A 27,447-nucleotide genomic window follows, 5' to 3' on the forward strand; every position below is an offset into this window, starting at 1 on the left:
AATCAAGAATGCCAGCAAGGACTGTGATGTGGATGCTATTGTACATCTTGGCACTAACAATCTGTCCCCAAAAGATGTATTCTCTGTGCAGAATGATTTCCAAAACTTGGGTCAGGAACTTATTTTTTTTTAATTTTAATTCTATTTATATCTCACCCTTCTCTGAAGACTCAGGACGGCTTACAAGCTTAGCAGAATAGGCTGTAGGCTTACTTTTTCAGAGGTTTTACCAGTGTATAAGGAGCAAAATGGAAAAGGCCAGCATACAGCACAATTCAATATGTAGCTAAACGAGTGGTGTAAAGGGGAAGGCTTTGGATATATTAGTCACGATGTCTGTAGCTGGTCCAGTGAAAAAATGTACAAAAGAGATGATTTGCATCCATCAAAGAAAGGGATGGAGGTGATCGGCTATAAATTCACATACTTTCTGGAGGAATATTTAAACTAAACAGCAGGGACAGTGAGTTAATTGATACAGAACATCCCTGTCCCCGGCAATCTAAAAACTATAGGGCTATCAGTGCATGTAACATAGATGTGTGTGTGGACAAGAATATCAACCTATCAAAAATAGTGCCATAAAAAAACAGAATAGAAACACAAGTTAAGATAGGCAAGAAAATGGTAAGTGAGCACCTGTCCAGCCTAGACAAGTTCAAATCACTAGGACCAGTTGGATTACACCCCAAAGTTCTCAAGGAACTGGCAGATGTGATCTCAGAACCATTGAACTATATCTTTCAAAGATCCTGGAGCACTGGGGAATTACCAGAGGACTGGAAAAGAGCTGATGTAGTTCCCATCTTCAAAAAAGGGGAAAAAAGGATCCAGGAAATTACAGACCTATCAGCCTGACCTCAATACCTGGGAAGATTCTGGAAAAGATAATCAAACAACAAATCAGCGAGCACCTAGAGGCAAACAAAATCATTACTAAAAGCCAACATGGGTTTGTCAAAAACAGATCATGCCAGACAAATCTTATTGCATTCTTTGACCAAGTGACAAAATTAGTGGATCAGAGGAATGCTGTGGATATAATTTACTTGGACTTCAGTAAGGCATTTGATAAAGTAGATCACAAATTACTATTTGATAAGATAGAAAAATGTGGGTTAGACAGCATCACCACCAGATGGATTCGTACCTGGCTGACCGGCCATACTCAGCATGTGGTCCTCAATGGAACTGCATCTACATGGAGGGAATTGTGTAGTGGAGTGCCCCAGGGATCTTTTCTGGGCCCAGTGCTCTTCATATCTTCATATCTTCATCAATGATTTGGACAAGGGGATAGATGGGGAACTCATCAAATTTGCAGATGACACCAAGCTGGCAGGAATAGCCAACACTCCAGAAGACAGGCTTAAGATACAGGAGGATTTGTACAGACTTGAACACTGGGCGCTATCTAACAAATGAAATTCAATGGTGAAAAAAGTAAGGTTCTACATTTAGGCAAGAAAAACCAAATGTACAGGTATAGTATAGGGGGTACCTTGCTCAATAGTAGTAACTGTAAGAGGGATCTCGGAGTCCTAGTGGACAATCACTTCAATATGAGCCAGCAGTGTGCTGCAGCTGCCAAAAAAGCCAACACAGTGCTAGGCTGCATTAACAGAGGGATAGAATCAAGATCACGTGAAGTATTAATACCACTTTACAATGCCTTGGTAAGGCCACACTTGGAATACTACATCCAGTTTTGGTCACCATGATGTAAAAAAGATGTTGAGATTCTGGAAGGAGTACAGAAAAGTGCAACAAAGATGATTAGAGGTCTGGAGGCTAAAACATATAAGGAATGGTTGCTGGAATTGAGTATGTCTAGTTTAATGAAGAGAAGGACTAGAGGTGACATGATAGCAGTGTTCCAATATCTCAGGGGCTGCCACAAAGAAGAGGGAGTCAAGCTATTCTCCAAAGCACATGAAGGCAGAACAAGAAGCAACGGATGGAAAGTAGTCAAGGAGAGAAGCAACCTAGAACTAAGGAGAAACTTCCTGACAGTTAGAACAATTAACCAGTGGAACAACCTGCCTACAGAAGCTGTGAATGCTCCATCACTGGACGTTTTTAAGAAGAAACTGGACAGCCATTTGTCTGAAATGGTATAGGGTTTCCTGCCTGAGCAGGGGGTTGGACTAGATGACCTCCAAGGTCCCTTCCAACTTTACTGTTATGATTATGATTAAATATTTAGACATAAATATTATACGTTTGGCTTAAAGTATGCCAAACACTTTCTACCCCTGTTTTATAATATGCTTATTGTCAATTTTTACCCCATTAGCTTTGGGTAATCAAAAACATTTTTGTATTCGCTCACTGAAAGCAGCTGATGCAAACTAAATGCTTCCTAGCATTTATTATGTCTATTACTGCTGCTGCAGTTCCTGCTTTGGTCAAAGCATATACTCTCCCTTAATAACATTAGACTAGGGGTGTCAAACTGCCAGCCCGAGGACTGGATGCATCATAGTGAAACCGCACCCACTCCATAGCCGGCAATGGCAAAAAAGTCACGACACATCACATGACGCTGTGAGTTTGACACCCCTGGATTAGACTAATCAGGAATGGAGTTATTTGTGATGTCACATGTTCACAGTTTGACAGATACCATTGCTATCACTGTTACTATGTAATCACAGGTGAACGTACTCTACAAGTTTGCAACCAGTCAAGATGGGCCACCACATTTGTGATGCAAAATATAGACAAATAAGTTCCTGCACTAGAGTTCCTATGGGTTCTGAAAGAATGCATAGCTATTCCTATATTTTTTCAAGAATGAGGAGCCATTGCGGCATGGTGGAATCAGTGGGATTTAGATTGTGGAGCTCACTGGGTGATTTTGAGCCAAATGCTTTCTCTGAATCTAAGCGAGCAACCTGTGGTTGTGCTGTAAAAGACAAGCTATACATGTCTAGGTGCAAGCTATCATCAAACCTTTGGTTTCCCCCCCTCCCCAGAGTTGTAGAGAAAGCTTACTATGTGCAGCTGCAGTAAATATGGAAATCCATATTGCCAATCAACAGTGTCAACCTGTCTAACATATTGTCTTTTGCTTGGCTTTCAGGATATATGATTCTGATGAACTCTTGTTATTTCACCTATTTCAGACACTTATGATTTCAGATCTGTTGTACCGATGACACATTTTACTAGATAGAAATACAGTAAATGAGTGTGTAATGAAGCTATAAATAAAAGTGTTTAAAAAAACTCCATCACTTTTCTTCAGTAACATAGAAGATAGTCATACCAAAACTGGTGCTACAACAATAAGACCATAGGTTACCTTACCCTCATTATCACAGCATTCTAATATTGAAGGATCTTCACAGATGACAGCAGTTAATGTATTAATATCTCCATTAGCTGTTGCTTGATACACCAGAGTTAGGTCAATTTCTTCTGCTGAATCACCTGTGAAAATTAATGTTTGCGTTAGAATGAAGAATCTTGTCTCTTGGAAAGAAGGAAATAACCATGTTTAATAGTGAAACAAGAAGAGCCAACTTTGAAGATCCGTGGAACCAAATAATCTTTATTTATTTTATTTATTTATTTATTTATTTGTTTTTATAGACCGCCCTTCTCCCGAGGGACTCGGGGCGGTGTACAGAGGAAGGAAGAGATACAGATTGAACAATAAAAACAATAGTAAAACAAACTGGGACCCCCAATTAAAGCTATCATGCCAGGCCGGATTGCTGGAACAGGAAGGTTTTTAAATCGCGCCGGAAGGTGCGGAGGTCGGGGGCCATCCGGATTTCGGTTGGTAAGCTGTTCCAGAGGGCTGGCGCACCCACTGAGAATGCCCTCCCCCTGGGGGCCACCAGCCGACACTCCTTGAGCGGTGGCACCCTGAGGAGGCCCTCTCTGTGGGAGCGCACAGGACGGTGGGGTGCTGACATTGGCAGAAGGTGCTCCCATAGGTAGTCCGGACCCATGCCATGTAGGGCTTTGTATGTCATTGTTAGCACCTTGAATTTCACACGGAAGGCACCCGGAAGCCAGTGCAGCGCACGGAGGAGAGGTGTGATATGGGAGTATCGGGAGGCTCCCAGGAGTGTCCGTGCCGCTGCACTTTGCACCAGTTGAAGCTTCCGAGTGGATCTCAAGGGCAGCCCCATGTAGAGAGCGTTACAGTAGTCTAGGCGAGAGGTCACAAGGGCATGGGTGACTGTACGTAAGGCATCCAGGTCCAAATAAGGCCGTAGTTGGCGAACTAGTCGGACCCGAGAGAAGGCCCCCTTGGTCACAGCTCCTATGTGATCTTCCAGGGAGAGCTGCGAGTCTAGGAGGACACCCAGGTTGCGGGCCCTATCAACAGGTGGTAGTAACTTGTCCCCAATGTTAAGGGATGGGACGTTCTGAATATCCTGGCTTGCCGGTACGTACAGCCATTCAGTCTTGTCCGGGTTCAGTTGAAGCCTGTTCCTCCCCATCCATTCCCGGACCGCTTTCAGGCAGCGGGACATCACGTCGAGGGCATCACTGATATTGTTTGGAGTTGAGATGAAAAGCTGGGTGTCATCAGCATACTGATGGTACCCTACTCCAAAGCTGCGAATGATCTCACCCAGCGGTTTCATGTAGATGTTGAACAGGAGAGGCGAGAGGACCGACCCCTGAGGGACTCCGCAAGCGAGAGGCCTCGGGGTCGACCTCTGTCCCCCTGCCAGCACCGACTGCGAGTGACCCTGGAGAAAGGAGGAGAACCAACGCAGAACCGTGCCTCCCACTCCCAGTCCCCTGAGGCGTCGCAGCAAGATACCATGGTCGATGGTATCGAAAGCCGCCGAGAGGTCTAATAAGACTAGGACAGAGGAATGGCCCCTGTCCCGGGCTCTCCAGAGATCATTCATCAGAGCGACCAATGCCGTCTCCGTGCTGTAGCCCGGCCTGAAACCCGATTGGTACGGGTCTAGATAAACCGCTTCATCCAGGATCTGAGGAAGTTGGTGCGCCACCACGCTCTCGACAACCTTCGCAAGGAAGTGAAGATTGGAGACAGGACGAAAGTTATTCAAGGAGGATGGGTCCAAGGTGGGCTTCTTGAGGAGAGGTCTTTATGGATTCTCCTTCTTCTTTCTTCTCACTACTGTTGATACAACCTACTTCTGAGCCTAGGAAACCATACTGCATGACCTAAATATAGGAGGGAAGGGGATTTCTAAATGAAAAGGTACCTTAGCATCACTTATAGTCTAAAACAGGAAATCTAACTTAGCACTCTATGTTGTAGTAAAGTCTGAACCTATCTGGAATCTCCTGCTGTTCCAAAAACAGAAATATTTCAGGTTCTCCCTGTTTCTTTCAGAAAAATCTCATTTTTATCCAAAGGCTGGTTGGCTAAACAGGTTTTTTTAAAAAAAAATTAAATCTTTGTGTCTGTTGTCTTTTTGAGCTGTTTTACTGGTCTTTGAAAAAGAGAAGCTTAGAGAGTTAGAAGGACAGCAAACAATGGTTTGTTCCTTCTGTGGTTTTTGAGATATCTGCAAATTCTATAGCAATCATATAGGGGAAACAACAAGATTGCTAAACTCAAATTTAGGACAATCTGCAATGTAGTGGGTCCGATGCAAGGAAGAGACGCCAGCCGGAGTACGTGTTCATCTCTTTATTGGGGGGGTAGCGTACTGAGGAATGAGGGTTACCTGGCCTCCTTAAATACCTAGCCAGGTAAGCAGACAGCCAATGGGGTTGGCCCTAGGTTTCCCGCCGAAACTGGGTTTCCCGCCAAAACCATTCAGGCCAATGCCCCCTGGTGGCTGTTGCTATGCAGGTGCCTGCATACATAACACCCCTCTCCCCTTAGAGAAGAACCACATAACAACTATAGAACAAATTTGCAACTAGCTACGTAACTATATACACTGTGTGTCAATGCAAGGCAACTGTGGGGTGGTCACTTGCACACATAGTCCGTCAGGTAGGCAGGTGTCCTGTGGGGCTGGGTGGACCGTCTGGGCATGGCTTGGGCCTGGGCTTGGACAGCTGGTTCGTGAGGCCTCTGTGCTGGGTTGAACAGAGCTGGGTTCAGGAGGCCCTCCTCCTCTGGTTCCTGTTCTGTGTTGTTTCCGGTTGGGCTGACCTCTCCTGGGGTGTGGCTATCCTGTTGGGCGTGTGTGGTGCACTCAGGGACCCTTCCTCTGAGCTGGTCGATGTGTCGCCTTATGTGTCTGTCCCCCTCCACCCCCACGATGTAAGAGAGGGGCCCAGTTTTCTCAACCACTGTCCCTGGAATCCATGGATATCCTGCCCCATAGTTCCTTGCCCAGACCAGGTCCCCCACGTTGAGAACTCTGTGCGTGGATGCAGATGATGATGATGGTGATGGTGATGGTGGCCTATCCGTCTCAGCTGCTACTCGGTCTGGGTGTAAGCGGTCCAGCTTGGTGATGAGATACCGTCCCCATCGCAGTTCTGCTGGGCTCTTCCCGGTAGCAACGCACGGTGTAGTGTGTTGGGCAAGTAGAAATTTTGCCAGTCTGTGATGCCAGTCCCCGCTGATGATGCGCCGGAGTGCGTCCTTGGTCGAACTTACCATCCGTTCAGCTTGCCCGTTGGTCGATGGATGAAAGGGCGTGGAGGTGGCGTGTCTAATCCAGTTCGCCTTCAAGAACGCCTGGAAATCAGTAGCGGTAAACTGAGGCCCGTTATCAGACACTATTACGTCGGGGAGGCCGTGTGTGGCAAAGAGAGCTCTGAGCACCTGGATTGTCCTAGCTGAGGTCATATTGGGGACAGGGACTACCTCCAGCCACTTGGAGTGGCTGTCCACTACTACTAGGAACAGTTGGCCCTGAAATGGCCCTGCATAGTCAATGTGGATGCGGGACCAGGGTGTGTGTGTGGCCTCCCACCTGTGTACTGGTGCGCGTGGCATTTCTGGCCTGGATCTCTGGCACGTGTAACAGGCCTTGACCCGTTCCTCAATGTCCTTGTCCAGCCCCAGCCACCAGAGGTAGCTTCTGGCCAGTGCCTTTATCCGAACCACCCCCGGGTGTCCCTCGTGTAAGGATTCCAATACCTTGCCCCGGACTGCGGTGGAAATGATGACCCTGCTACCCCAGAGGAGGCAACCCCTGTGTGTGGAGAGCTCGTGACGCCTGGTGAAATAGGCCTGGAACTCAGGCCCCGGGGGCTTGTCCTGCCACCCTGTGCAAACCCATGAGTGTACCCTGCTCATGATGTTGTCGGTGGCTGTGTTGCTGGCAATGTCCTTGGCATGAACTGGGCATTCTGGTAATTCCTGCAAAGCTAGGATCTGTGTTGCTGGTGCCGGGTCTGGTTCAGTTGTATCGAGGGGAAGCCTACTTAAACCGTCTGTGTGGCCCATCTCCTTTCCTGGCTTGTGCACCAGCTTGCAATTGTAAGCTGCAAGGAAGATGGACCACCGGAGCATTCTGGGGGACAGAATTTGGGGCGTCTGCCTGTCCGTTGTGAACAGGCCCAGGAGTGGTTTGTGGTCCGTGTAAACAGTGAACTCCCTGCCATACAGATAATCGTGGAACTTTTTAATTCCTGCCACGATTGCCAGGGCTTCCCTGTCAATTTGGGCGTAGTTCCTTTCTGCTCCAGACAGCGTCCTTGAATAGTAGGCAATGGGGATTTGAGCCCCATTAGGCTCTAGGTGACTGAGAACAGTGCCCACGCCATAAGGGGATGCATTGCACGCAATGCATATGGGCTTTGTTTCTATGAAGTGGGTTACTGTGGACTTGTCAGACAGTAGTGCCTTTAATGCTCTAAAGCTTTGCTCGTGGACGGAAGTCCAGGCCCATGCTGCCTTTTTATCCAGTAACCTGTGAAGTGGCTCTGCAATGGCTGCCTTGTGTGGGAGGAATGTATGATAGAAATTTAGCAGACCCAGGAATGCCTGTAGCTCTGCCTTGTTCTTGGGTGTGGGTGCTAGTTTGATGGCCCTCACCTTGGACTCTGTGGGGTGGATTCCCCTGGCATCTACCCTGAATCCCAAGAATTCTGTGGAGGAAACACCTATGCTGCATTTCTCCCTCTTAAGTTTGAGGCCAGCTGTGCGCAGCCTGGACAGCACCTCCCTTAGCCTACCTGCCAGCTCTTCTGCTGATGCTCCTGCAATCAGGATGTCATCAAAATAGGGGCAGACTCCTGGGATGCCCCTGAGTGTCTTCTCCATAACTTCCTGGAAAATGCCAGGAGCAACGCTGACCCCAAACTGCAGCCTGTTCACCCGGAACGCTCCCCTGTGTGTTACTATAGTCTGAATGTCAGCTGTTGCCCTAGTAACTGTGAGTTGCTGGTATGCCTGCACAAGATCGAGCCTTGCAAAGATGGCGCCACCTTGGAGGGAAGCGAGAACATGGCTGACCGTGGGGACTGGGTAAGCGTGCGGGTTTAGGGCACGGTTCACCAAGCACTTGTAGTCGGCGCAGATCCATATTTCCCCGTTGGATTTAAGGGGGGGTGACGATTGGGGTTTCCCACTCCCCCCCATCTACGGGCTCTAAGATTCCCTGGGCCACCAGCTTATCCAGTTCGCACTCGATTTTGTGTTTGAGCGCGAAGGGGACTCGCCGTGGCCGGACCCTAACGGGGGGAACGTTCGAGTTAAGCTTGAACAAGATGGGGGCCCTGTGTACCTGCCCAGCGTCCTGTCGAAGATGTCTGCGAACTCCTTGCAGACGGCCTCAATGGAGTCTCCCTGGATCCGGTGGATCCAGGAGACTGTGATTCCCAGGGCCTCAAACCAGTCTAGACCGACCAGGCTGGCTCTCTGGCCCTCTACCACTACAACCTCCAGGTGCTCTTCGCGACCCTTAAACCCCACCAAAACGGTAGCTTCCCCCTTTACCTTGACCGGTGAATTCTGAAAATCGGTCAGGGTTAAATTTGTAGGCCGTAATTTAATCCGCTGCTTGCTCCGGCTATTAATATAGTTAAGGATCTCGTCCGAAATGATTGAGACCGCTGATCTGGAGTCAAGCTCCATGCTGCAAGGAACGCCTTGCAAGCGGATTGTTAATCTAATTTTGGGTTTGAGCAGCTGGCGGCTACCCGTGTGGTTAATGGCCAGCCGGCTCTCAACATAGCCAATTCGCGTTTTGGTTGGGGCACCAGTACCTTCGAACAGACCGTGGCTATGTGGCCTGTTTTCTTGCAGGCCCGACACGTGGCTGCCCAGAACTTACAGAGGCTGCGCACGTGGTTTCCACCACACCCTGCGCACTTCTGAGGGTTGGTGGCATTGCTAGGAGGCCTGGGCCTGTCTGGGCGTCTGCCTCGCTGCTTGGGGGTCGACTTCCACTGGAGGAGGTCGATGCTCTGCTCGCCCTCGGCTGTGACGACCTGCCAGTGGATGCTGGCCACCTGGCTGCCGGTCCGGGTCTCCTGGACTGCTTGGATGGCCCCGCAGGCCGCTTCATGGGCCAGGATGGCGTCTTCAGCTTCCTGGAGTGAAACCTCCTCTCTTTCGAACAGGCACTCTTGCAGCCGCCTGTCCTGTAGGCCGCAAATCAGCCGGTCCCGTAGCCACTCCTCCAAGTTCGAAAACTTGCAGGCTTCTCGTAGGGCAGCGAGAAATTCGGCACCGGACTCGTCGGGGCGCTGTTCCCTTTTTTTGAACTGCGACCTCGCGGCCGCTTTGGAGCGCCGGGGCCAGAAGTTGGCGTTGAGCTTGGCAACGAGGTCCCGGTATGTGATGGTATTGATGGCTTCTGGGGTGAACAGGTTTGCGGCGATCTCTAGGAGTGTGGGTCCCCCAATGCAGAGCAGGGCTGCCGCCTTTGCACTGTCCTCCAAGATCTGGTTGAACCGCATGTACAGTTCGGCGTGAGCCAGGTACCGGGCCCATGTCTCAGGGTGGCGGGTGTCGAATTTGCGGGGTTGTCCGGCCCTTGCCATCGTGGTGTAGGTTTGGGTCTTGAGTCACGGATGCGGTGACCGGCGTGGTCCGGTCGGCTGGCGGTCGTGGAGGGGGAAAAAGAGGAAGGAAAAATGCCTTTCCCTTCAGCTCGCGGTGCATTCCCCCAGTGACTTCAGCTCTTCTGTTGGCAGGATCCCACCTTCGTTGCCACTGCAATGTAGTGGGTCCGACGCAAGGAAGAGACGCCAGCCGGAGTACGTGTTCAGCTCTTTATTGGGGGGGTAGCATACTGAGGAATGAGGGTTACCTGGCCTCCTTAAATACCTAGCCAGGTAAACGGACAGCCAATGGGGTTGGCCCTAGGTTTCCCGCCGAAACTGGGTTTCCCACCAAAACCGTTCAGGCCAATGCCCCCTGGTGGCTGTTGCTATGCAGGTGCCTGCATACATAACACAATCCTTTTTAAAACAAAGTGGAAGGTATGCTTTCCTTGCAGTTAAATCAAAAGGTAACCTAGCAACTAATGTTTCATTTTAGAGAAAACCAGTCCTATGTACTGTGGTCTTTGAACATTATTCATATTCACACTGTACTGTGTGATTATTTCTTTTCCAATTGAAAGATAAACACATGGAAAAGAAAAGAATTCACTGAATATACATTTTCAGGATGGCATCTGCAAAGGATATTTTGCTTGTGCAAAGCAGCTCCATGCACAATGGTGCTTTATACCAGAGGTCCCCAACCTTTTGGGCACCAGGGACTGGTTCCGTGGAGGGAGATTTTTCCGTGGACCGGAGGGCCATGGTTTCATATACTGCCTGCATCCTGCAGATGGGGCTTTGCTTGTTTGCATGGACCGGTTTCTGGCATGCTGCGGCCCGGTGCCGGTCCTTGGACTGGGGGTTGGGGACCCCTGCTTTATACAACTGGAATACTATGTGATAGCAATTTATAATTATGATTGCAGGGAGCATCTTATGTACATTGGCTTCTCTCACTTTGTTTACACTTTAAAAACATAAGCAATGAGATGGAACCTCATGGCATAGCATAGAACGGTGATCACTGAATGGAACAGAAGATACCCAGCCAAGACCATATTCTGAGGCTCCTTTCTTCAGCCACTTTAACAATTGCAGATGCCTATGACATGGAACATAAACTCATTCACAGCTACAGTAAAAGGAATGTTGTGTCATTTCCCCTGCTTTTTCTATGGATTGATATTATCCATTCTTTAAAACCAGATTTGAACCGGATAGAGAGGATACTTAAAATACTTTGAATGAAGGCAAATATATGCATTCCAGGATAACGTTGGTCAGCAGGACAAGAGGTTTTGGGCTCATGCTGGATCCCATCTTCAGGGATTCTGTCTAGCAGAATAGATTGTTTTTCTTTAAAGTGGACTGCATAGTCAACCTATTTCTTTGGAAATGTGTATGAAAACATTACCTATATTTGCTGCTTCAGCATCATGAACATACTCTAATTAGCTTCTATCCCTTCAATTACTGGCAGGAGCTTTCATTACTCAGGCACCAAGGGCATGCTTGCACACAAATACCCAACTAGGCCTGGCTCTGTAGCTTTAGGCAACAAGTGGCAATTTATTCCATCTGCAGAAATGACGGAATTATACAGGGATTTATTATAGCTCACTGCTGCTGCTAGTGGACTTTATTTATTCCTTATTTTAATTAATGCAGCTCAAAATAATTTCCCATATAGTTTTATTTTAGTTTACTTCACAATGGAAATTATAATGACACATTGTATAATGCCATGAAATCAGTGCCAACTTTTAATGACCATATGGATGTATCATCCCCCAGAATGTCCATGTATCTTTATTCTGTTTTTCTTCCCATAACACAATTCTGGCCAGTCTAACAGTCCAAAAGAAAAAAGGTGCTAGCAGAAATCTAAAACCAACCTAACAGGAAGGTCTTTAAAATTCTCTTTTAAAAATGGGAGGGCAGGATATACCAAGTAACCGTTATCCTTTATATTAACACTAGTTATTGGCCTTTTAAAAATAGATACAAAGGCTAGCAGAATCACAGGTAAAACATGGGATTGTTTTGAACAGGATGTATATTCCCCATGAAAAACATGTCCTTTGTGCATTGTAGGGAAAGGGGAGCAGGAATATCTAAGAGTTATCTGACTTGACCAGCGTTAACATTTAGCATTTAACATTCTTGGACACCTGCGAAGATCTGAATCACCAAAAATCACTGTCAATGACAGTTTTAGCCTTCTCACTTTCTCAAAGATCTGATATTTATATTTTCCATAATGACTTGGAATTTCCTCCAAGAAAAGTATAGCTCATGGTTTTAATCTGTTGGCACTCTATTCAAAGCATTATTGTTACTCTTCTTTGCCTGCTTGTAAGTCTACCAGGTCCTGTAAGAGGGTTCTATGGCAATGCCTTTCTCCAATGCCTTTCTGTTCTTTCTGCTCTTGTGCATAAGAAGATCCAGAGAGCTCACTCAACGTGTGCATAATTGTTTATTCAACGGTAAGGAATCTGGATTGTATAAATAGCCTTTCACGTTTTGCATGCATTGGGGGGACGCGGTGGCTCAGTGGGTTAGGACGCTGAGCTTGTCGATCGGAAGGTCGGCAGTTTGGCGGGTCGAATCCCGAGTGCCGTGTAGCAGAGTGAGCGCCTGTTACTCGTCCCAGCTTCTGCCAACCTAGCAGTTCGAAAGCACGTAAAAATGCAAGTAGAAAAATAGGGACCACTACGGTGGGAAGGTAACAGTGTTCCGTGCGCCTTTGGCGTCTAGTCATGCCGGCCACATGACCACGTAGACGTCCTCGGACAAGCGCTGGCTCTTCAGCTTTGAAACGGAGATGAGCACCGGCCCCTAGAGTCGGAAACGACTAGCATGCATGTGCGGGGGAACCTTTACCTTTACCTTTACCTTTATGCATTGGGGGGAGGTTTAATGTGAATGTATGAAAATCAGATGCATAAGATCTTAACTGCTATTCACAACCCCACTCTGCCATTCCATTATTCATAGACATGGAGCTTCAGGATTGCTTTTGGTAAGGTTGAGGATTTGGATGGAGCATGAAAATATATTGCTTGAGTAATATAAATGCTTATATTTCAAACTGTATATTTTTTAGGTAGATATAAGCCACTGGGAACCTTAGGAAGTGAATGGCATAAAAGCCATAGAAAAAGCAAATAATAAAAATAAAGTAGGAGTACTGTTTGGTGCAATAAAATTTATGCAAACTGCATGGCCATCACATATTTTTATTTTGTACAAATTAACTTTATTATATGTAATATGCAAGTGCTGGTGAATCATGAAAAAAGCACCAGCGTAAAACAATGCAATGAAGAAAACATTGAAGTCAGTGATGGACAACAGGACAATGGACCATAAAAAAGATTGGGTTCTCTAATTTGCCTTTCTCTTTGAATACCCAAGAGAGAAAATTTATGCTTAAAAACAACTACAATAATCTTTACAGATGTTAATCCATGTGTCCAATTCTGTTATATGAAGTTTTTGTTGAATAGTTGGAGGAAATTTATAAAATAATATCATTGGCCCAAGAATCTTGTTTCCACACTTCAATGGTGTAGCAGTTGCTTTTGATTTTTCAGTGAGAGTATTGGGTATACACTCTACCTATGGTCATCTTTGCTGTGAATGGGGATTCTCATCTTTCTGAAATTAGGAATAGAGAAATCCTTATCATGTTTGTCAATTCCCTTTTAATATGTGACTGTTTGTATCTGGAGATGGAGTCTCAGACGGCAAAGATTGTAATGCATGTAATTACCTTGGTGTGCTTCAGTGATTCATATGCACACTTGCTCTTAACCAAGTCCAAACCCTTGCATGAAATTGCCCTTTGGACTGAATTAAATGGAGAAGCCTTGGAATTGAAGGATCCCTGATGGCTCATCTTAGCAACAAAATTAATAGAGTCTACAAGAAGTAGCACCGGAAACAACAATATAGATAACAAAAACAAAAAATGTTGAAATGCCAGGGGGAAGGGGGAAGTATGAAGATAGTTAAGGCAATATCAATCTGTAATGTTATTTCCCAGTAGAAATCTAATCCTTTAATTAATTACATAAAAAGTTAGATAAGAAATAGAATTGAACAAATAGTATAAAGACCTTAAACAGAAAATTGAGACAAAAATATCACCTCCCACCCCAAGAGATCATTACTACATCCAATTGTTCCAGAAAAAAAATGTTTATTTTAAGACTCAGCAAATTTAATTATGCATTTTAACACAAACATTCCCAAACAGCTAATTTAAATAATTCTTCAAAGAAAATAATGACACCAGCCACACATTTTTCTATTACTTTCATTTTGTAGTTTCATAATGAGTTATTTCGATCAGGAAACACAATTCTTTACTAATGACAAAACATAGGAGGCAGGTTTTGAATGGCACAGAAAATCACAGATCAAAGATAAGAACAAATGGCAGGCACTGTCAGGTTTTCTCCCCCCCTCCAACAATACACCTGTTTCAATTAACAATTTAGGCAGCAGACGTAAATGGCTAATTTCAAAACTGACTGCAGAAAGAACCTGCTTTAAAAATCAACAAGTTCAGAAAATCAGATTGGACAATTTTAACTTAAAATTCATGTTACCCCAGATTTTCCCTATACAATGTAGAGCTTTTTGTACTGTGTTCATGAAATACAACTATAGGATAGGAGAAATATATTCAATGAATGAATCTTAGGATGAAAAAAACAACTATCATACCTTTCTGATGATCAAACACCGACGAAGTGCTAAAATCCATGACTGATTCTGAAATCCTTACAGCTAGAGCCTATATTTTGTTAGTAAACAATGCATGTCTAGCAATTGCTGTCACCTGTCTTGTTTAATTTAAATCTGCCTTCTTTAAAAAAGACAAAGAACGGGAGCCTTATCCTCCGCTGCTAATAGATCCAATGGAAAACAAGCCTTGCAAATACATTAATGCGTTACAGTTTCATGAAAAAAAGCATTTTTATTCCTTTGCTTAGGAAGGAATCTGCTGGTAGTGCAGCATCAGCTCTCAAAACGCTGTACTTAAACTGCAATCTCTGGATGAATGAGCATCCACAATATCAGACAGAGCATGTGCAAAGCTTGCAATGCTATTTAAATACTAATGGGATTATTTCATAGATAATAAGATATGTGTGGTAGTGGTAAAAAGAGTAAAAACCCTCTCTGAAGATTGGAAACTTATGCCCACTGCTCATCATTATACAGTTTACTCTAGGAACAGACAATCTTTTACAGGATGAACAAGTATTTGTCTTTTCTTGTTTTGTGGGGAGTGGGGGGGAGCAGAGAAGGCTACAGCAAGCAAGGGGTGATGTTGTGAAATTGGCTAGGCTGTGTCATGTAAATGGATGGGGATGGGACAAATCCACCTAGCAAGAATTACAGAAGCACTGCAATGCTACAAACAGTAGTGAATAGCTGCTTCCTCCCAGTAGCTATGGAATCAGACTTGATATATATGTTGATCTGAGATTGTGAGGGTAGAGAGGCTTGATCTGAGGTTGTGAGGATAGAGAGGGTGGCACAAATTCCATGGGGCTTCCAAGAGCCATGAACTAAAAACTTGCTTTATTTTCTAGTGGAAGCATTTGAAGACTGTTACACACCTCTCTCATGGATCTGATGCCAAATTTGGTAGTTCCTTCTGTAAATTATGTAAAGGTAAAGGTAAAGAAGTCCCTGCAGATTTTACTCTGCTATTTGTTGTCAGCTATAGGGGGTGATACCCATTTCCATTTCAAGGCATTTGAGCCAGAGTTGTCTGAAGCATTTCTGCTGTCATGTGGCCAGCATGATGTCATGGAGCACTGTTACTTTCTCACCAAAATGATACCTAATTATCTATTTGCATTTGCATGCTTTTGAATTGCTAGTTTGGCAGAAGCTGGGGAAAGAATGGGAGCTCACCCCATCATGTGGCGCTTGGGTCTTGAACTTGAGTTGCTGGCTTTGTAGTTGACAATCCCAGTAACTTAACTAATGAGCCACCATGCCACCCTCTGTAAATTAAGGGGTTTACAATAAAAAGAACAAGGTAAGAATTTTTACTAAGCAAAAACAGTATCAGTAATGTCAGCTCTGGTAGGTAGACTAGGAAATTGACTCAACAGGAAGGCTAAAACAACTTTATTGAGATTGGTTGTAGTAACAATCTTGTATGTCTGATTCTGCTCTACTTTCTCTTTTTCTTAAACCCTAGTGAATTAGTGAGGCAACTGCCTGAGCTACTTCAAATGTTATCTCGTTGTTCTGGACTTTAAAAAAATGTTTAAGTCCTGTTTTCCTAAGTAATGGTTCCTTTATATCCCTAGTAGCAAGTATTGTTACAGTAGATAAAGCCTCAAATCTTTTTCTTATTAATAATAGTTATTTCTCCAGTATTTTACATTAGAGATAATAGTTGGAATCATGATAAAAATATACCCTCTTTCTCAAAAGAAGAAATAATTTCTAAATCTGTTGCATTTTAATGCGGTAAAGTTCTAGCACCTAAAAGTGGGACTGAATTATTACTCTGAAGAGTTGCAAGGATAACTTAAAATTTAATATGATTTGCTTTTATGATTGATTTACAGAAATAATACTGCATTACAATACTATACTTGATGAAAATCTAAGTTGTTCCCTATACTGACTTGATGTCTTATAACCAATCAATCAGTCAATAACCCTACATTAAAGATTGGATCTCTAGCAGTTTCTCTAACTAACACAGAGGGTGGATATTTACATGAAGAGTAAAGCACCAGATTAAACACATTACAAATAAGAGGTATGGACAAATTGATCAAAAGTATTTTCTTTCCTCCCTCCACAATTTCAGGTTATTTTATTTTCCCTTTAAAAGTTCAGTTTCTGCCATTCCCATACTAGTTAGAAAATTTCTTTTTAAAAATTAGTACAACAAATTATCTGCTTTTTGTGAATATCTTCAGACATTTGCATTCATTTCTTTTTCAAAGAAAACAATGAAGACAGAATTTGCAAACAAATTGCCTTGATATAACATATTAAACATTATTTTTCATGAATGTATGTGTCTGTATTCTTATATATTTAAGTTTGTAATTATATTGCACACATATATATTGAAAAACATGTTTAACGTAAGTGAATTATATTGTAAAATTCAGAAAAGCATAAACGATGAAGGCTAAATATTTTTTATTTACGTACTGTGATTAATGGAGCCAAGATACCTTTTCATTTTTTAGTTTTTGGTTTTTCACATGATTGGTTAGGTTACTTTACTACTAGAAATACTAAATATCAAGTACCAAATTCTACTACTCAAGAACCTGACAGTCGTGTGACCCTCTCCGTCCTCCTCTTCTCCCCTCCCCACAAGTGTCAAGGATGATATTCTTTGTATTTGGCAGATCTTAAAAATGCTCTCGTGGCCCTTGCCAGTTCTTCCTGCTTTTCTATTAAATCTTTTTTGCCCATTTATAGCATTCCCTGGAAAGAAGCAAAGAAAAACGCTGTTACGTGTCTCTCATTCGTTGAGTTGTTTCAAGATGCAAACATCCACGGGGGGGGGAGGGAGTGGAGTGAGACAAGGGATGGGCCTCAGTCACATGCTTGCAGCCACAATCGTGATATTTTGATATTTCTCAGTGCTGCAATCCGAAGACCTCTGGAGATGCAATATTGAGAATGGGTTTGGTAATGTATAAATATATGTGAATGCAGTTTTGATTGCCTTAATCTGTTATAATAAAATATTTTTACATATAGCATTAACATTGCTTCAGTTATGACTCTAATGAATGATCTCATAATATAAAAAAGGGATGGAGTATACATATCATGTTTATTCATGAAACTTTAAACATGACTTTCAGTGTTGCTGAACAATACCAAAAGCATATTAACTTCAACTTAAGGACATGTCTCTTAAAATTCAGATTTAATCAATATATTTATATTTTATGCATCTATAGGAGAAACTCTCAGCTGGGCCCTCCACTTACCATGCTTTTGCTACCAGCGTGTAGCAAATTGGGACCAGAATTTCTGTTGCTGAGTAAGGTGGTTGTCAAGTGAGTCATGCCTAATTTCATGACTTTTTTGCCATTCTTGTTGAGTGAATCATGAAGTTGTTAAGTGAATCCAGCTTTCCCCATTGACTTTGCTTGTTGGAAGCTGGACATTGCAAAGGGTGATCATAATGACACTGGAATGCTGCAAGTTTTATAAATGCATGCCGAATGTCTAGTGCCCAAATTTTGATCATGTTACCGTGGGGTGCTGTGACCGTTGCAAGTCATAAGTCACTTTTTTTGGTGCACTGTGGCTCAGTGGGTTAGGACGCTGAGCTTGTCGATCTGAAGGTCGGCAGTTTGGCGGGTCGAATCCCGAGTGCCGTGTAGCAGAGTGAGCGCCTGTTACTCGTCCCAGCTTCTGCCAACCTAGCCGTTCGAAAGCACGTAAAAATGCAAGTAGAAAAATAGGGACCACTACGGTGGGAAGGTAACAGCGTTCCGTGCACCTCTGGCGTCTAGTCATGCCGGCCACATGACCACGGAGACGTCCTCGGACAAGCGCTGGCTCTTCGGCTTTGAAACGGAGATGAGCACCGGCCCCTAGAGTCGGAAACGACTAGCACGCACGTGCGGGGGAACCTTTACCTTTACCTTTAATTTCAGACAATCACTAAACGAATGGTTGTAAGTTGAAGTATAGTATCCCCTGTCTCATTTCATTTGCAGAGGCTGATGAAGCTGATGATGCCTTCAGAAATTGTAGGTGCCCCATCGCTGGAAGCTTTTAAAAAGAAACTGGACAGCCACTTGTCTGAAATGGTGCAAGGTCTCCTACTTGAGCAGGGGGTTGGACTAGAACAATGGTGGCAAATCTATGGCACGCATGCCAGAGGTGGCAGTCAGAGCCCTCTCTGTGGGCACGCATGCTGTCACCCCAGCCCCGCCACCCCCCGTGGCGCCCTCCTCACCAGCAGCCCCCCCGGAGGAGAGTCGCCCAGTGCGCAGGCTGCACAGAGCAGCACAGCCAAGGACATGGCAGCTGAGCAGCGAGGACAAGACTCTGCCCTCGCACCCCATCACGTGCAGATGCTGCTGCGAGGTGCGGACAGAGGGCCTGGCTGCCATGACACTGCTGAGCTGCCTGGGCAATCTGCGAGGTGGTTTTTAGGCATTCAGTCTCTAAAAGGTTCTCCATCACTGGACTAGACGTTCTCCAAGGTCCCTTCCAACTCTTATTATTCTATCCCCTATATGAGATTGGTGCTTATTCTAGAATTCGCCTGAAGAGGGCAATATACTCTACTTTTATGAATGAGCAAGGGAAGCACACCTGGCTGTTTTCCATTACCTCCCACTATCCCTGCTTCCATCATCTATTCTACAGTCTGAAGCAGCTTCCTCATTCCAGCTAAGGACAGGACCAGCCTCTACTGATTTGCCATCTGTAGTAAGAAGAGGATCAGATCCTTTTTTTGTATTTAACTTCCTAATTTTTCAACATGGTTTTGAAAGGATGCATCTGTACTGCTGAATTTCTAACATTTTGCAAGAGTTCAGATTTCATTGCAACATTGTTTTAACTTGGCCCAAGCCCACGGATAACTTTTGGGGAAAAAACCCTCTGCCTCCCAAAAATTTCTGAAAGTGCAGAAAATGGACTAGGCTTATGGCAAAGACAATGGAGATGATTTCAGGTGATTCTGTAAGCTCCTGGCAAGGTTTTGGTGACATCCAAACTGCAATGTTGATCTGATCATCACTGAAGCATTAGTATCATATGACCCATCTTTAAAGAACTACATGGCTTGACACTTGCTTTGCAGGTGGAAATTAAGGCCTGTAAACATCTGAAATGCTTAAGGGCCTGCTTGTCTTAAGGCCTGCCATCTTTTTTATGACTATTGCCAAAGGTGAGAGTATTCTGATGCCTCCAGTTCTGGAAACACATTCCTTGGGCAGCCTGGACTATGCCTTTTTTCCTGATACAACAGAGAAAACAGCTTTAAAATATGTCATGCAGGCTTGTTCTGTAATGGCTCCTCAGATTTTATCTGGGAAACACTTGTGTGCACACTCCAGCTTTCTGACTGACTGATTGAACGGTTATGCTGTCAACTACTGAATTTTTGATGGTTTATTATAAAGCCTGCTCATATTGAAGTGAAAATTAAGATCGAAATTAAATTGATCATCAGTCAAAATCCTATTTTAGAAGACACATTCTTCTGAATGCTTTTAAAAACCTCACAAAAAGTTTAATCCCTTCAGTTCTTCAGGAGCACATTCTTGATTGCAAGAGGAGATTTCCAGGCACTCACAAAACCATAAATGAATCTCCCAAAGATTTCAGTTTTGGGGCGGAGGGATCAGAAATGATTTAGAAGAATGACTGTACTGAGAAAAAAAAATTGGCAACAAATATGATGCTTTCAGCAGAAGAGTGCTTTGGTTTTCTTGATACCAACGTGACTGCTCTGTGCTTTATATTATCTGAAGACTAGATCCCACCAATTCCAGATAAAGCACTGCAAGCAATGTAACTGACCCTCCTGGGAAATTTTTGCAAGGCCCCAAATGATTAGTTTTGTGCCCAGGCTTGAGGTCCCAGAAGAGTGCCTGTCTCTTCGTTTTGTTGATGGTTATTTTATGATGTTTGACTGCTATGAATTTTTATTTTATATTAAAATAAAATTTTAATATAAAATTTTACTTTTATTATTTTTTTATAATAAAAAATTACTTGTTTGACCTGTTTTATTATAAGCTGCCCAGCTTAGACATGAAAACCAACTGGGTGACTTTGGGCCAATCACCAGAAGACTGGGGTGAGATGGGCAGCTATATAAATAAAATAAATCGGATCAAAACGTCATCCCATTCAGCATTAGCTGAATTTAATACTCTCATTTAACACCAACTTGATAGTACGTCATGAAAACTGTAGGAGACAGAAGGTCCAATGAAGCTCATCTGAAAAAAAACTTTCCAAATTTTAGTATTCTAAACTTGAGCCAACTACATTGTCTGAATTACGGCTTTCAGGACAGCAGATGATTTGATTGATTTAGGCCAGGGGTAGGCAACCTTGGCTCTTTTATGACTGGATGTAGTTATCTAAATTTCCAAAAGATGGCAGAGTTGAATCAGCATAAGATTTCAGACTTCAAGAGAAATAATGGTGACCCACAGAATAATTTTACTAATTAGAATTTCAAAGCTGAAGTGAATACTTTAGTAAACATATAGTAAAATATCATATTGTATATTGAGAAAAATGAAACATAGGATTAGGAAAACATTCTGTAAGTTTATGTTATTGCAAGAAAGATATATATACATAAAAGTACACACCTTATATAGGCATTACTGTATATTTGCAACAGCTTTAAACCCTGAAAAGATGCAGTTCTTAGATGTTACAATTTTCAAGTTTCTTAAGCCTCAAATATCTTGAATAATAATAAATGAGGTTTTTATTATTTGTCACATTGATAATCTGCTTGTGCATAGAAAAACTAGCCTCCAGTACAGCAGTATTGAGGACAAATAGTCCATATATGAATCTTGGTTTTACCAGATATCTTCTCAGCAAACTAGGTTTGCTTCTGATATGAAACAGAGTTTCATATGAAACTGAGATATGAACCTGAAGTCCAGGCTGCAGCAGCTTCTAGCTGTGTCAGCAAATGTGGATTAAACAAAAACTTTCTCTGCCTGTCCCTTTAAACAATTGGTGGAAAGAGATGAAAAAAATCATGCTGGTCACATTTTGCATTATCATCTCACCCACTGTGATGTTCACTCGCATTAAAATTATAAGTAGGGTTCCTGAGCCATCAAAACATTGTCCATCCAATTGTCTTGAAGTACAAGAGCATTATTTAAAACCATAATGATGCTTGTTTTTCATGTATCATAGTATGTGGAACATGGTTTGCCATTTGTTTTATAGGAAGCTGGTGACTTATGGTTTATTTTTTTAAAAAATAATGGTTCAAGAAAATGTCTTACTGTTGTATGAGAATTCAGCGACTTACGGGATCGATTAACATTGTCCATTGCAGGATGTGACAGTGACCAGATGATGTCAGAGAAAACCTTCTTTTGACCAAGAATTTTCATTCTCTGAAGCATTTTCTCTCATTTGTGATTAATTTGAGTTTAGAAATCTGATGTTCTGTTGTCAGCAAAATATCTAATGTATATTCCCAATTACCCACTGGTTGTTATGTACAGCATTAGGCAGGAAGTGGGTTGAGTGATATATAGTCAAACAATGCATACTCTTTAATAATATAAAAAGATCAGAATTGCTATTAAAATTAGTCTGATGCTGACTGTGGTTGTTTACAAGAAAGAATAAGCATTTTGTAATTGCATCAATATTTATGCAATTTACTTAAAGCACAGATTTGGAAATGAGTAGGGTATATTTGGATGAGGCGATAGATGGGGAACTCATCAAATCTGCAGATGACACCAAGCTGGCAGGAATAGCCAACAATCCAGAAGACAGGCTTAAGATACAGAAGGATCTTGATAGACTTGAACTGAGTCCTTTGGGAGAAGGGCGGTATACAAATTAAATTAAATAAATAAATTAAATAAAAACATTGGGCACTATCTAACACAATGAAATTTAATGGTGAAAAAAGTAAGGTTCCACATTTAGGCAAGAAAAACCAAATGCACAGGTATAGTTTAGGAGGTACCTTGCTCAATAGTAGCAACTGTGAGAGGGATCTCAGAGTCCTAGTGGACAATCATTTAAATGCAGTATAAGCCAGCAGTGTGTTGCAGCTGACAAAAAAGCCAACACAGTGCTAGGCTGCATTAATAGAGGGATAGAATCAAGATCACATGAAGTGTTAATACAACTTTACAATGCCTTGGTAAGGCCACACTTGGAATACTGCATCCAGTTTTGGTCACCATGATGTAAAAAAGATGTTGAAACTCTAGAAAGAGTACAGAAAAGAGCAACAAAGATGATTAGAGGTCTGGAGGGTAAAACATATAAGGAACGACTGCTGGAATTGGGTATGTCTAGTTTAATTAAGAGAAGGACGAGGTGGGGGACATGATAGCAGTGTTCCAATATGTCAGGGGTTGCCACAAAGAAGAGAGAGTCAAGCTATTCTCCAAAGCACCTGAAGGCAAGACAAGAAGCAATGGATGGAAACTAACCAAAGAGAGAAGCAACCTAGAACTAAGGAGAAACTTCCTTACAGTTAGAACAATTAATCAGTGGAACAACCTGCCTCCAGAAGCTGTGAATGCTGCAACACTGGAAGTCTTTAAGAAGAGATTGGACAGCTATTTGTCTGAAATGGTATAGGATTTCCTGCCTGAGCAGGGGGTTGAACTAGATGACCTCCAAGGTCCCTTCCAATTTCATCATCATCATCATCATCATCATCATCATCATCATCATCATCATCATCATCGTCACCACTATTATTATTATTATTATTATTATTATTATTATTATTATTATTATTATTATTATTATTATTATTATTATTTCTTCATTAAACATGAACCTCAGTCAACTGAACATTCAAAATGACTGGTGCTGATGGTTGACACAGGTTGCTACTGGCATCCTAGGTATCAACCAGGCACCTCCTTAAAATGTAAGATGTTCCAAGTAGTGCAGTTTTTTGTAGCATTGCTGGAGTTATTGCAGGAAGCTGCAGTTTCTTGATGTATTTTGCAACGTTTTTGGACATAGTTCCCAGTGTCCCGATGACAATGGGTATCACTGCTACACGTTTCATCCATAATCGCACAGTTTCGATGGCCAGGTTGTGATATTTCATAACTCTGGCATCTCCTGGTACAGCGATATCAATCAGCTGTACGCTTCAGTTCTTTACAACTGCGATATCTGGTGTGTTGTGTTCCAAATGGCTATCTGTCTGTATTCAAAAGTCCCACAAGATCTTCACCCTCTCATTCTCAACAACTTTTTCCACCCTATGTTCCCACGACTTTTCGGACACAGGCAAGTCGGATTTTTTACACAATGTCCAGTGGATTAATTTAGCAACTCGGTCATGTCTAGCTTTGCAATCAGTTTGTGCGATTTTGCTGCACTCACATATTAGATGTGAAACAGTTTCAACTCTGTCGTTGCAAAGTCGGCAATTTGGATTGTCAGTGGATTTTTGTATCTTCGCTTTCATGGCATTAGTTTGTAGTGCTTGTTCTTGAGCAGCTATTATTATTATTATTAGTAGTAGTATTAGTATTATTATTTATTACTAATTAACTTGTTCTGTGATGTTTGGGGTTGATTTAACTTTCTTAGGTTCAGATTACATTTCTACAAGCATTTGTGAGTTGAATTTGCTGTTAAAAGCAATGATTAAACAGAAGGTTAAGAAGTTTGCGAATATTCTGAATAAAAATTATATTACCCAAATATGCATTGTTGTTTTATTCATTTATCTATGTATCATCGGTATCTACATTTATATCATTTATGGTCTGTATGCATAGCTATCCTCTTTGATTTATTAATGTAACTTCTTGTTATTTAATTAAACTTTCTAGGAAGGTTATACTAAGAATGTAAGTACTGTACTAGCTTTCTTCAAATTGATCTTCTCCAGCTGTATTGAGATTATGATTCCTAGAATTTGCAGATCACAAACCTATTGAGATCATGAATTTTCAGCAATCATAACTAGAAGCAGAATGTATATGGATGGATGCCCATTAATAACATTTAAGCATGTCACAGGTCTTTGACTATGATGAATGAAAAATGATAAAACACTTCTCTGCTCCCAAATAACATACACTAAACATCTGGGATCTGAGGCTATCTTACTTAATGGAGTTCTTAATTTCACATCTGCTAGGATTTTCTGCAGCAATATAATAACTGAGAGGGGAAGAAATAACTTAATGTTTAGGGCTTTTCTTGTCAAGAGTTTTTTTCTCTGACTGCCCAGTATTATCTATCAGTTATATACTTTCTAGGCAGGGAATTCACCACCAATCTGCATTTTTACACATCAAACCTTTGGCCCCTTTAGTGACATTATCAGAGTGAAAAACTCAGTGGAATAGTTGCTTTTGAAGGATCTCTATATATTTTTTGACTGATGTCATCAAGGCATTCCTGGTACCTGAAAAAGGACGTTTCCCTGGAAACAGGCTAGCACCTTATCATGCCAACAGACTTTTTTCCTTCTTAGGTTAATACATCTGGCTAAGCTATAATGGCAGAGCCTTTTGGGGCTCAGGCTGTAACCATTGGTTCTGTGCGCAAAGGACATCTTATACAAAAGATGGTTCAATATTTAAAATGACTATATGGGATAGAATGATCCATTCACTGCAGTAATACCAGTCAACCATACTGTAGTATATTTTAGTACTTTGTATTACTCCACACATTTCTATTTACTGGACAACACTTGCAAAAATTACACTGATACAATGTGTAGTGCATAGCAAGAGAGTTGTGGGATGTGTCTTAAAACAAGGCTCTTGCACCTGGGAGCCTGAAAAAGGGGAGGAAATGATGAAATGTGCACCACAAAGCAAACACTGTCCCTTTTGTACTTGGTTTTGATCTTGGTTTAAAGTGCTATGAGAGCTAAAGCTACAGTCCAGCCTTGGATGCCACTTCATTATCAGACTTAAAACAATCTCGGTAACTGCCAACTATAGAGTAATTGATTTATTGACATGTATTTTAAGTGAATAATAGTGCTCTGCACGAGTAGCTAAACATAGGTAAAGGTAAAGGTTCCCCCGCACATGCGTGCTAGTCGTTTCCGACTCTAGGGGCCGGTGCTCATCTCCGTTTCAAAGCCAAAGAGCCAGCGCTTGTCCGAGGACGTCTCCGTGGTCATGTGGCTGGCATGACTAGACGCCAAGGGTACACGGAACGCTGTTACCTTCCCACCGTAGTGGTCCCTATTTTTCTACTTGCATTTTTACGTGCTTTCGAACTGCTAGGTTGGCAGAAGCTGGGACGCGTAACAGGCGCTCACTCTGTTACGCGGCACTTGGGATTCGACTCGCCAAACTGCCGGCCTTCTGATCGACAAGCTCAGCATCCTAACCCACTGAACCACCGCGTCCCTTAGCTAAACATAACTCTCCCCTAATAATAAAGGATAATAAAGGATGACTAGATCTCAACATTTGCCTAAGACTGCTCAGTCTTTTTTTTCAAGTATACATTTGTTTCATCCTTTTTCTGTAGCTAAAAGCAAATGATAGGAAAAGTATGTGAAAAACAGTCAAGAAGGTCACCATAACAATATGGTCAGAGCTCTGCTTGTTTATTATTTGTATCTCCACCCTGACTTTACTTCCTCATGCTCTGTGGATCCTCCTAAATAAAGCAGAGGAAGTCTGTGCACTTGAGCATACATCCCAAATATGGAAATGATTAGGATAGCTTGAGATAATAGGTCTCTAATCCAGTTTGAAAGAAAAAAAAGGAATTGATAAAATATTTAGAAACCACTGAGGAAAGTATATTTTAAACAGGCAGGAACACTTGGCTAATAAATATACTGTGAAGAAATTTCACAAATCAACAACACAGACTTGGCCTCTGCCCAGATTTTCTGCAATTTATGCAATAACTCACAGAAGGAAGTGTAACCAAGAAGGGCTATACTCTCAAGTAAAACACTGGAACATGAAGTTTAGATAAAAGTTCAAGCACTGTGTAATTGCCAAGCACTCGACATCTAAGTGCTGGCTAAGAGAGGATCCAACAGAGGAGAATTTATAAATAAGTATCCAGAAGCCAGGAAGTCAAGCCAGCGTAGTATTGCAGGCTAGTAGAATAACAAAGGAGAGAAATCAGCTATGAAGAGAATTTTATATAGAGTGGCAGATAGGTAGGGAAGAATAGAAACCTAGTGGCCAATGGATTAAATTTCCAAACAGGTATTTTGCTTGCCCCAGAAGCAACTTTAGGCCTCTGTGTTCTCATGGACAGCCATCTGACCTTCCTTGAGCAGGGAATTGGCCTAGAAGACCTCTGAGGTCTCTTCCAGCTCCATGACTCTATGCTTTATGTCAGTGTTTCCCAACCTTAGGAACTTGAAGATGCGTGGACTTCAACTCCCAGAATTCCCCAGCCAGCTATGCTGGCTGGGGAATTCTGGGAGTTGAAGTCCACGCATCTTCAAGTTCCTAAGGTTGGGAAACGCTGCTTTATGTCATGTGCTGATCTTCAAGATCTCTTCCAGGCCTGTGGTATATCATATATATTGGATTCCTGAGTTTATTTGTTAATTAGCTGAGGTGTAATACAAATCAAGGGCGGGGGGGGGAAATCATTTTTTTTCTTGCAAAGCCCTTGCTTTGCAGAGTTTCTGGACATTTTGTTTTTCCTTTGATAGAACTCTTGCTTCAAGAGTCCTCCCAGTTGAGTTTCAGCTGGTCAAACACTATTCACAGGTCTTTGAAGAGAAAGGGGCTTGAGAGATTACCTTCACTGCAAGTTTTCCAGATTTTGGAAAATAAAACCAGACCAATGCACAAT

The 27,447-nt window shown here is 42.6% G+C and overlaps 1 protein-coding gene across 1 annotated transcript in view; it reads right to left on the reverse strand.

Moving 5' to 3' along the window:
• ANKRD55 (ankyrin repeat domain 55) overlaps positions 1-14,680 on the reverse strand; it is a gene marked incomplete at both ends in the record, with an annotated part of 53,789 nt that extends 39,109 nt beyond the window's left edge. The window contains 2 exons of the mRNA XM_081316395.1: positions 3,313-3,435; positions 14,641-14,680. Of these exons, the coding sequence (XP_081172521.1) occupies positions 3,313-3,435; positions 14,641-14,680 (163 nt within the window). The remainder of the gene's footprint in view (positions 1-3,312; positions 3,436-14,640) is intronic.
• Between the last annotated feature and the right edge of the window lie 12,767 nt (positions 14,681-27,447).

Source organism: Vipera berus (assembly GCF_964194415.1).
Source record: "Vipera berus genome assembly, chromosome: 2".
In the NCBI taxonomy this organism is placed as follows: Eukaryota; Metazoa; Chordata; class Lepidosauria; order Squamata; family Viperidae; genus Vipera; species Vipera berus.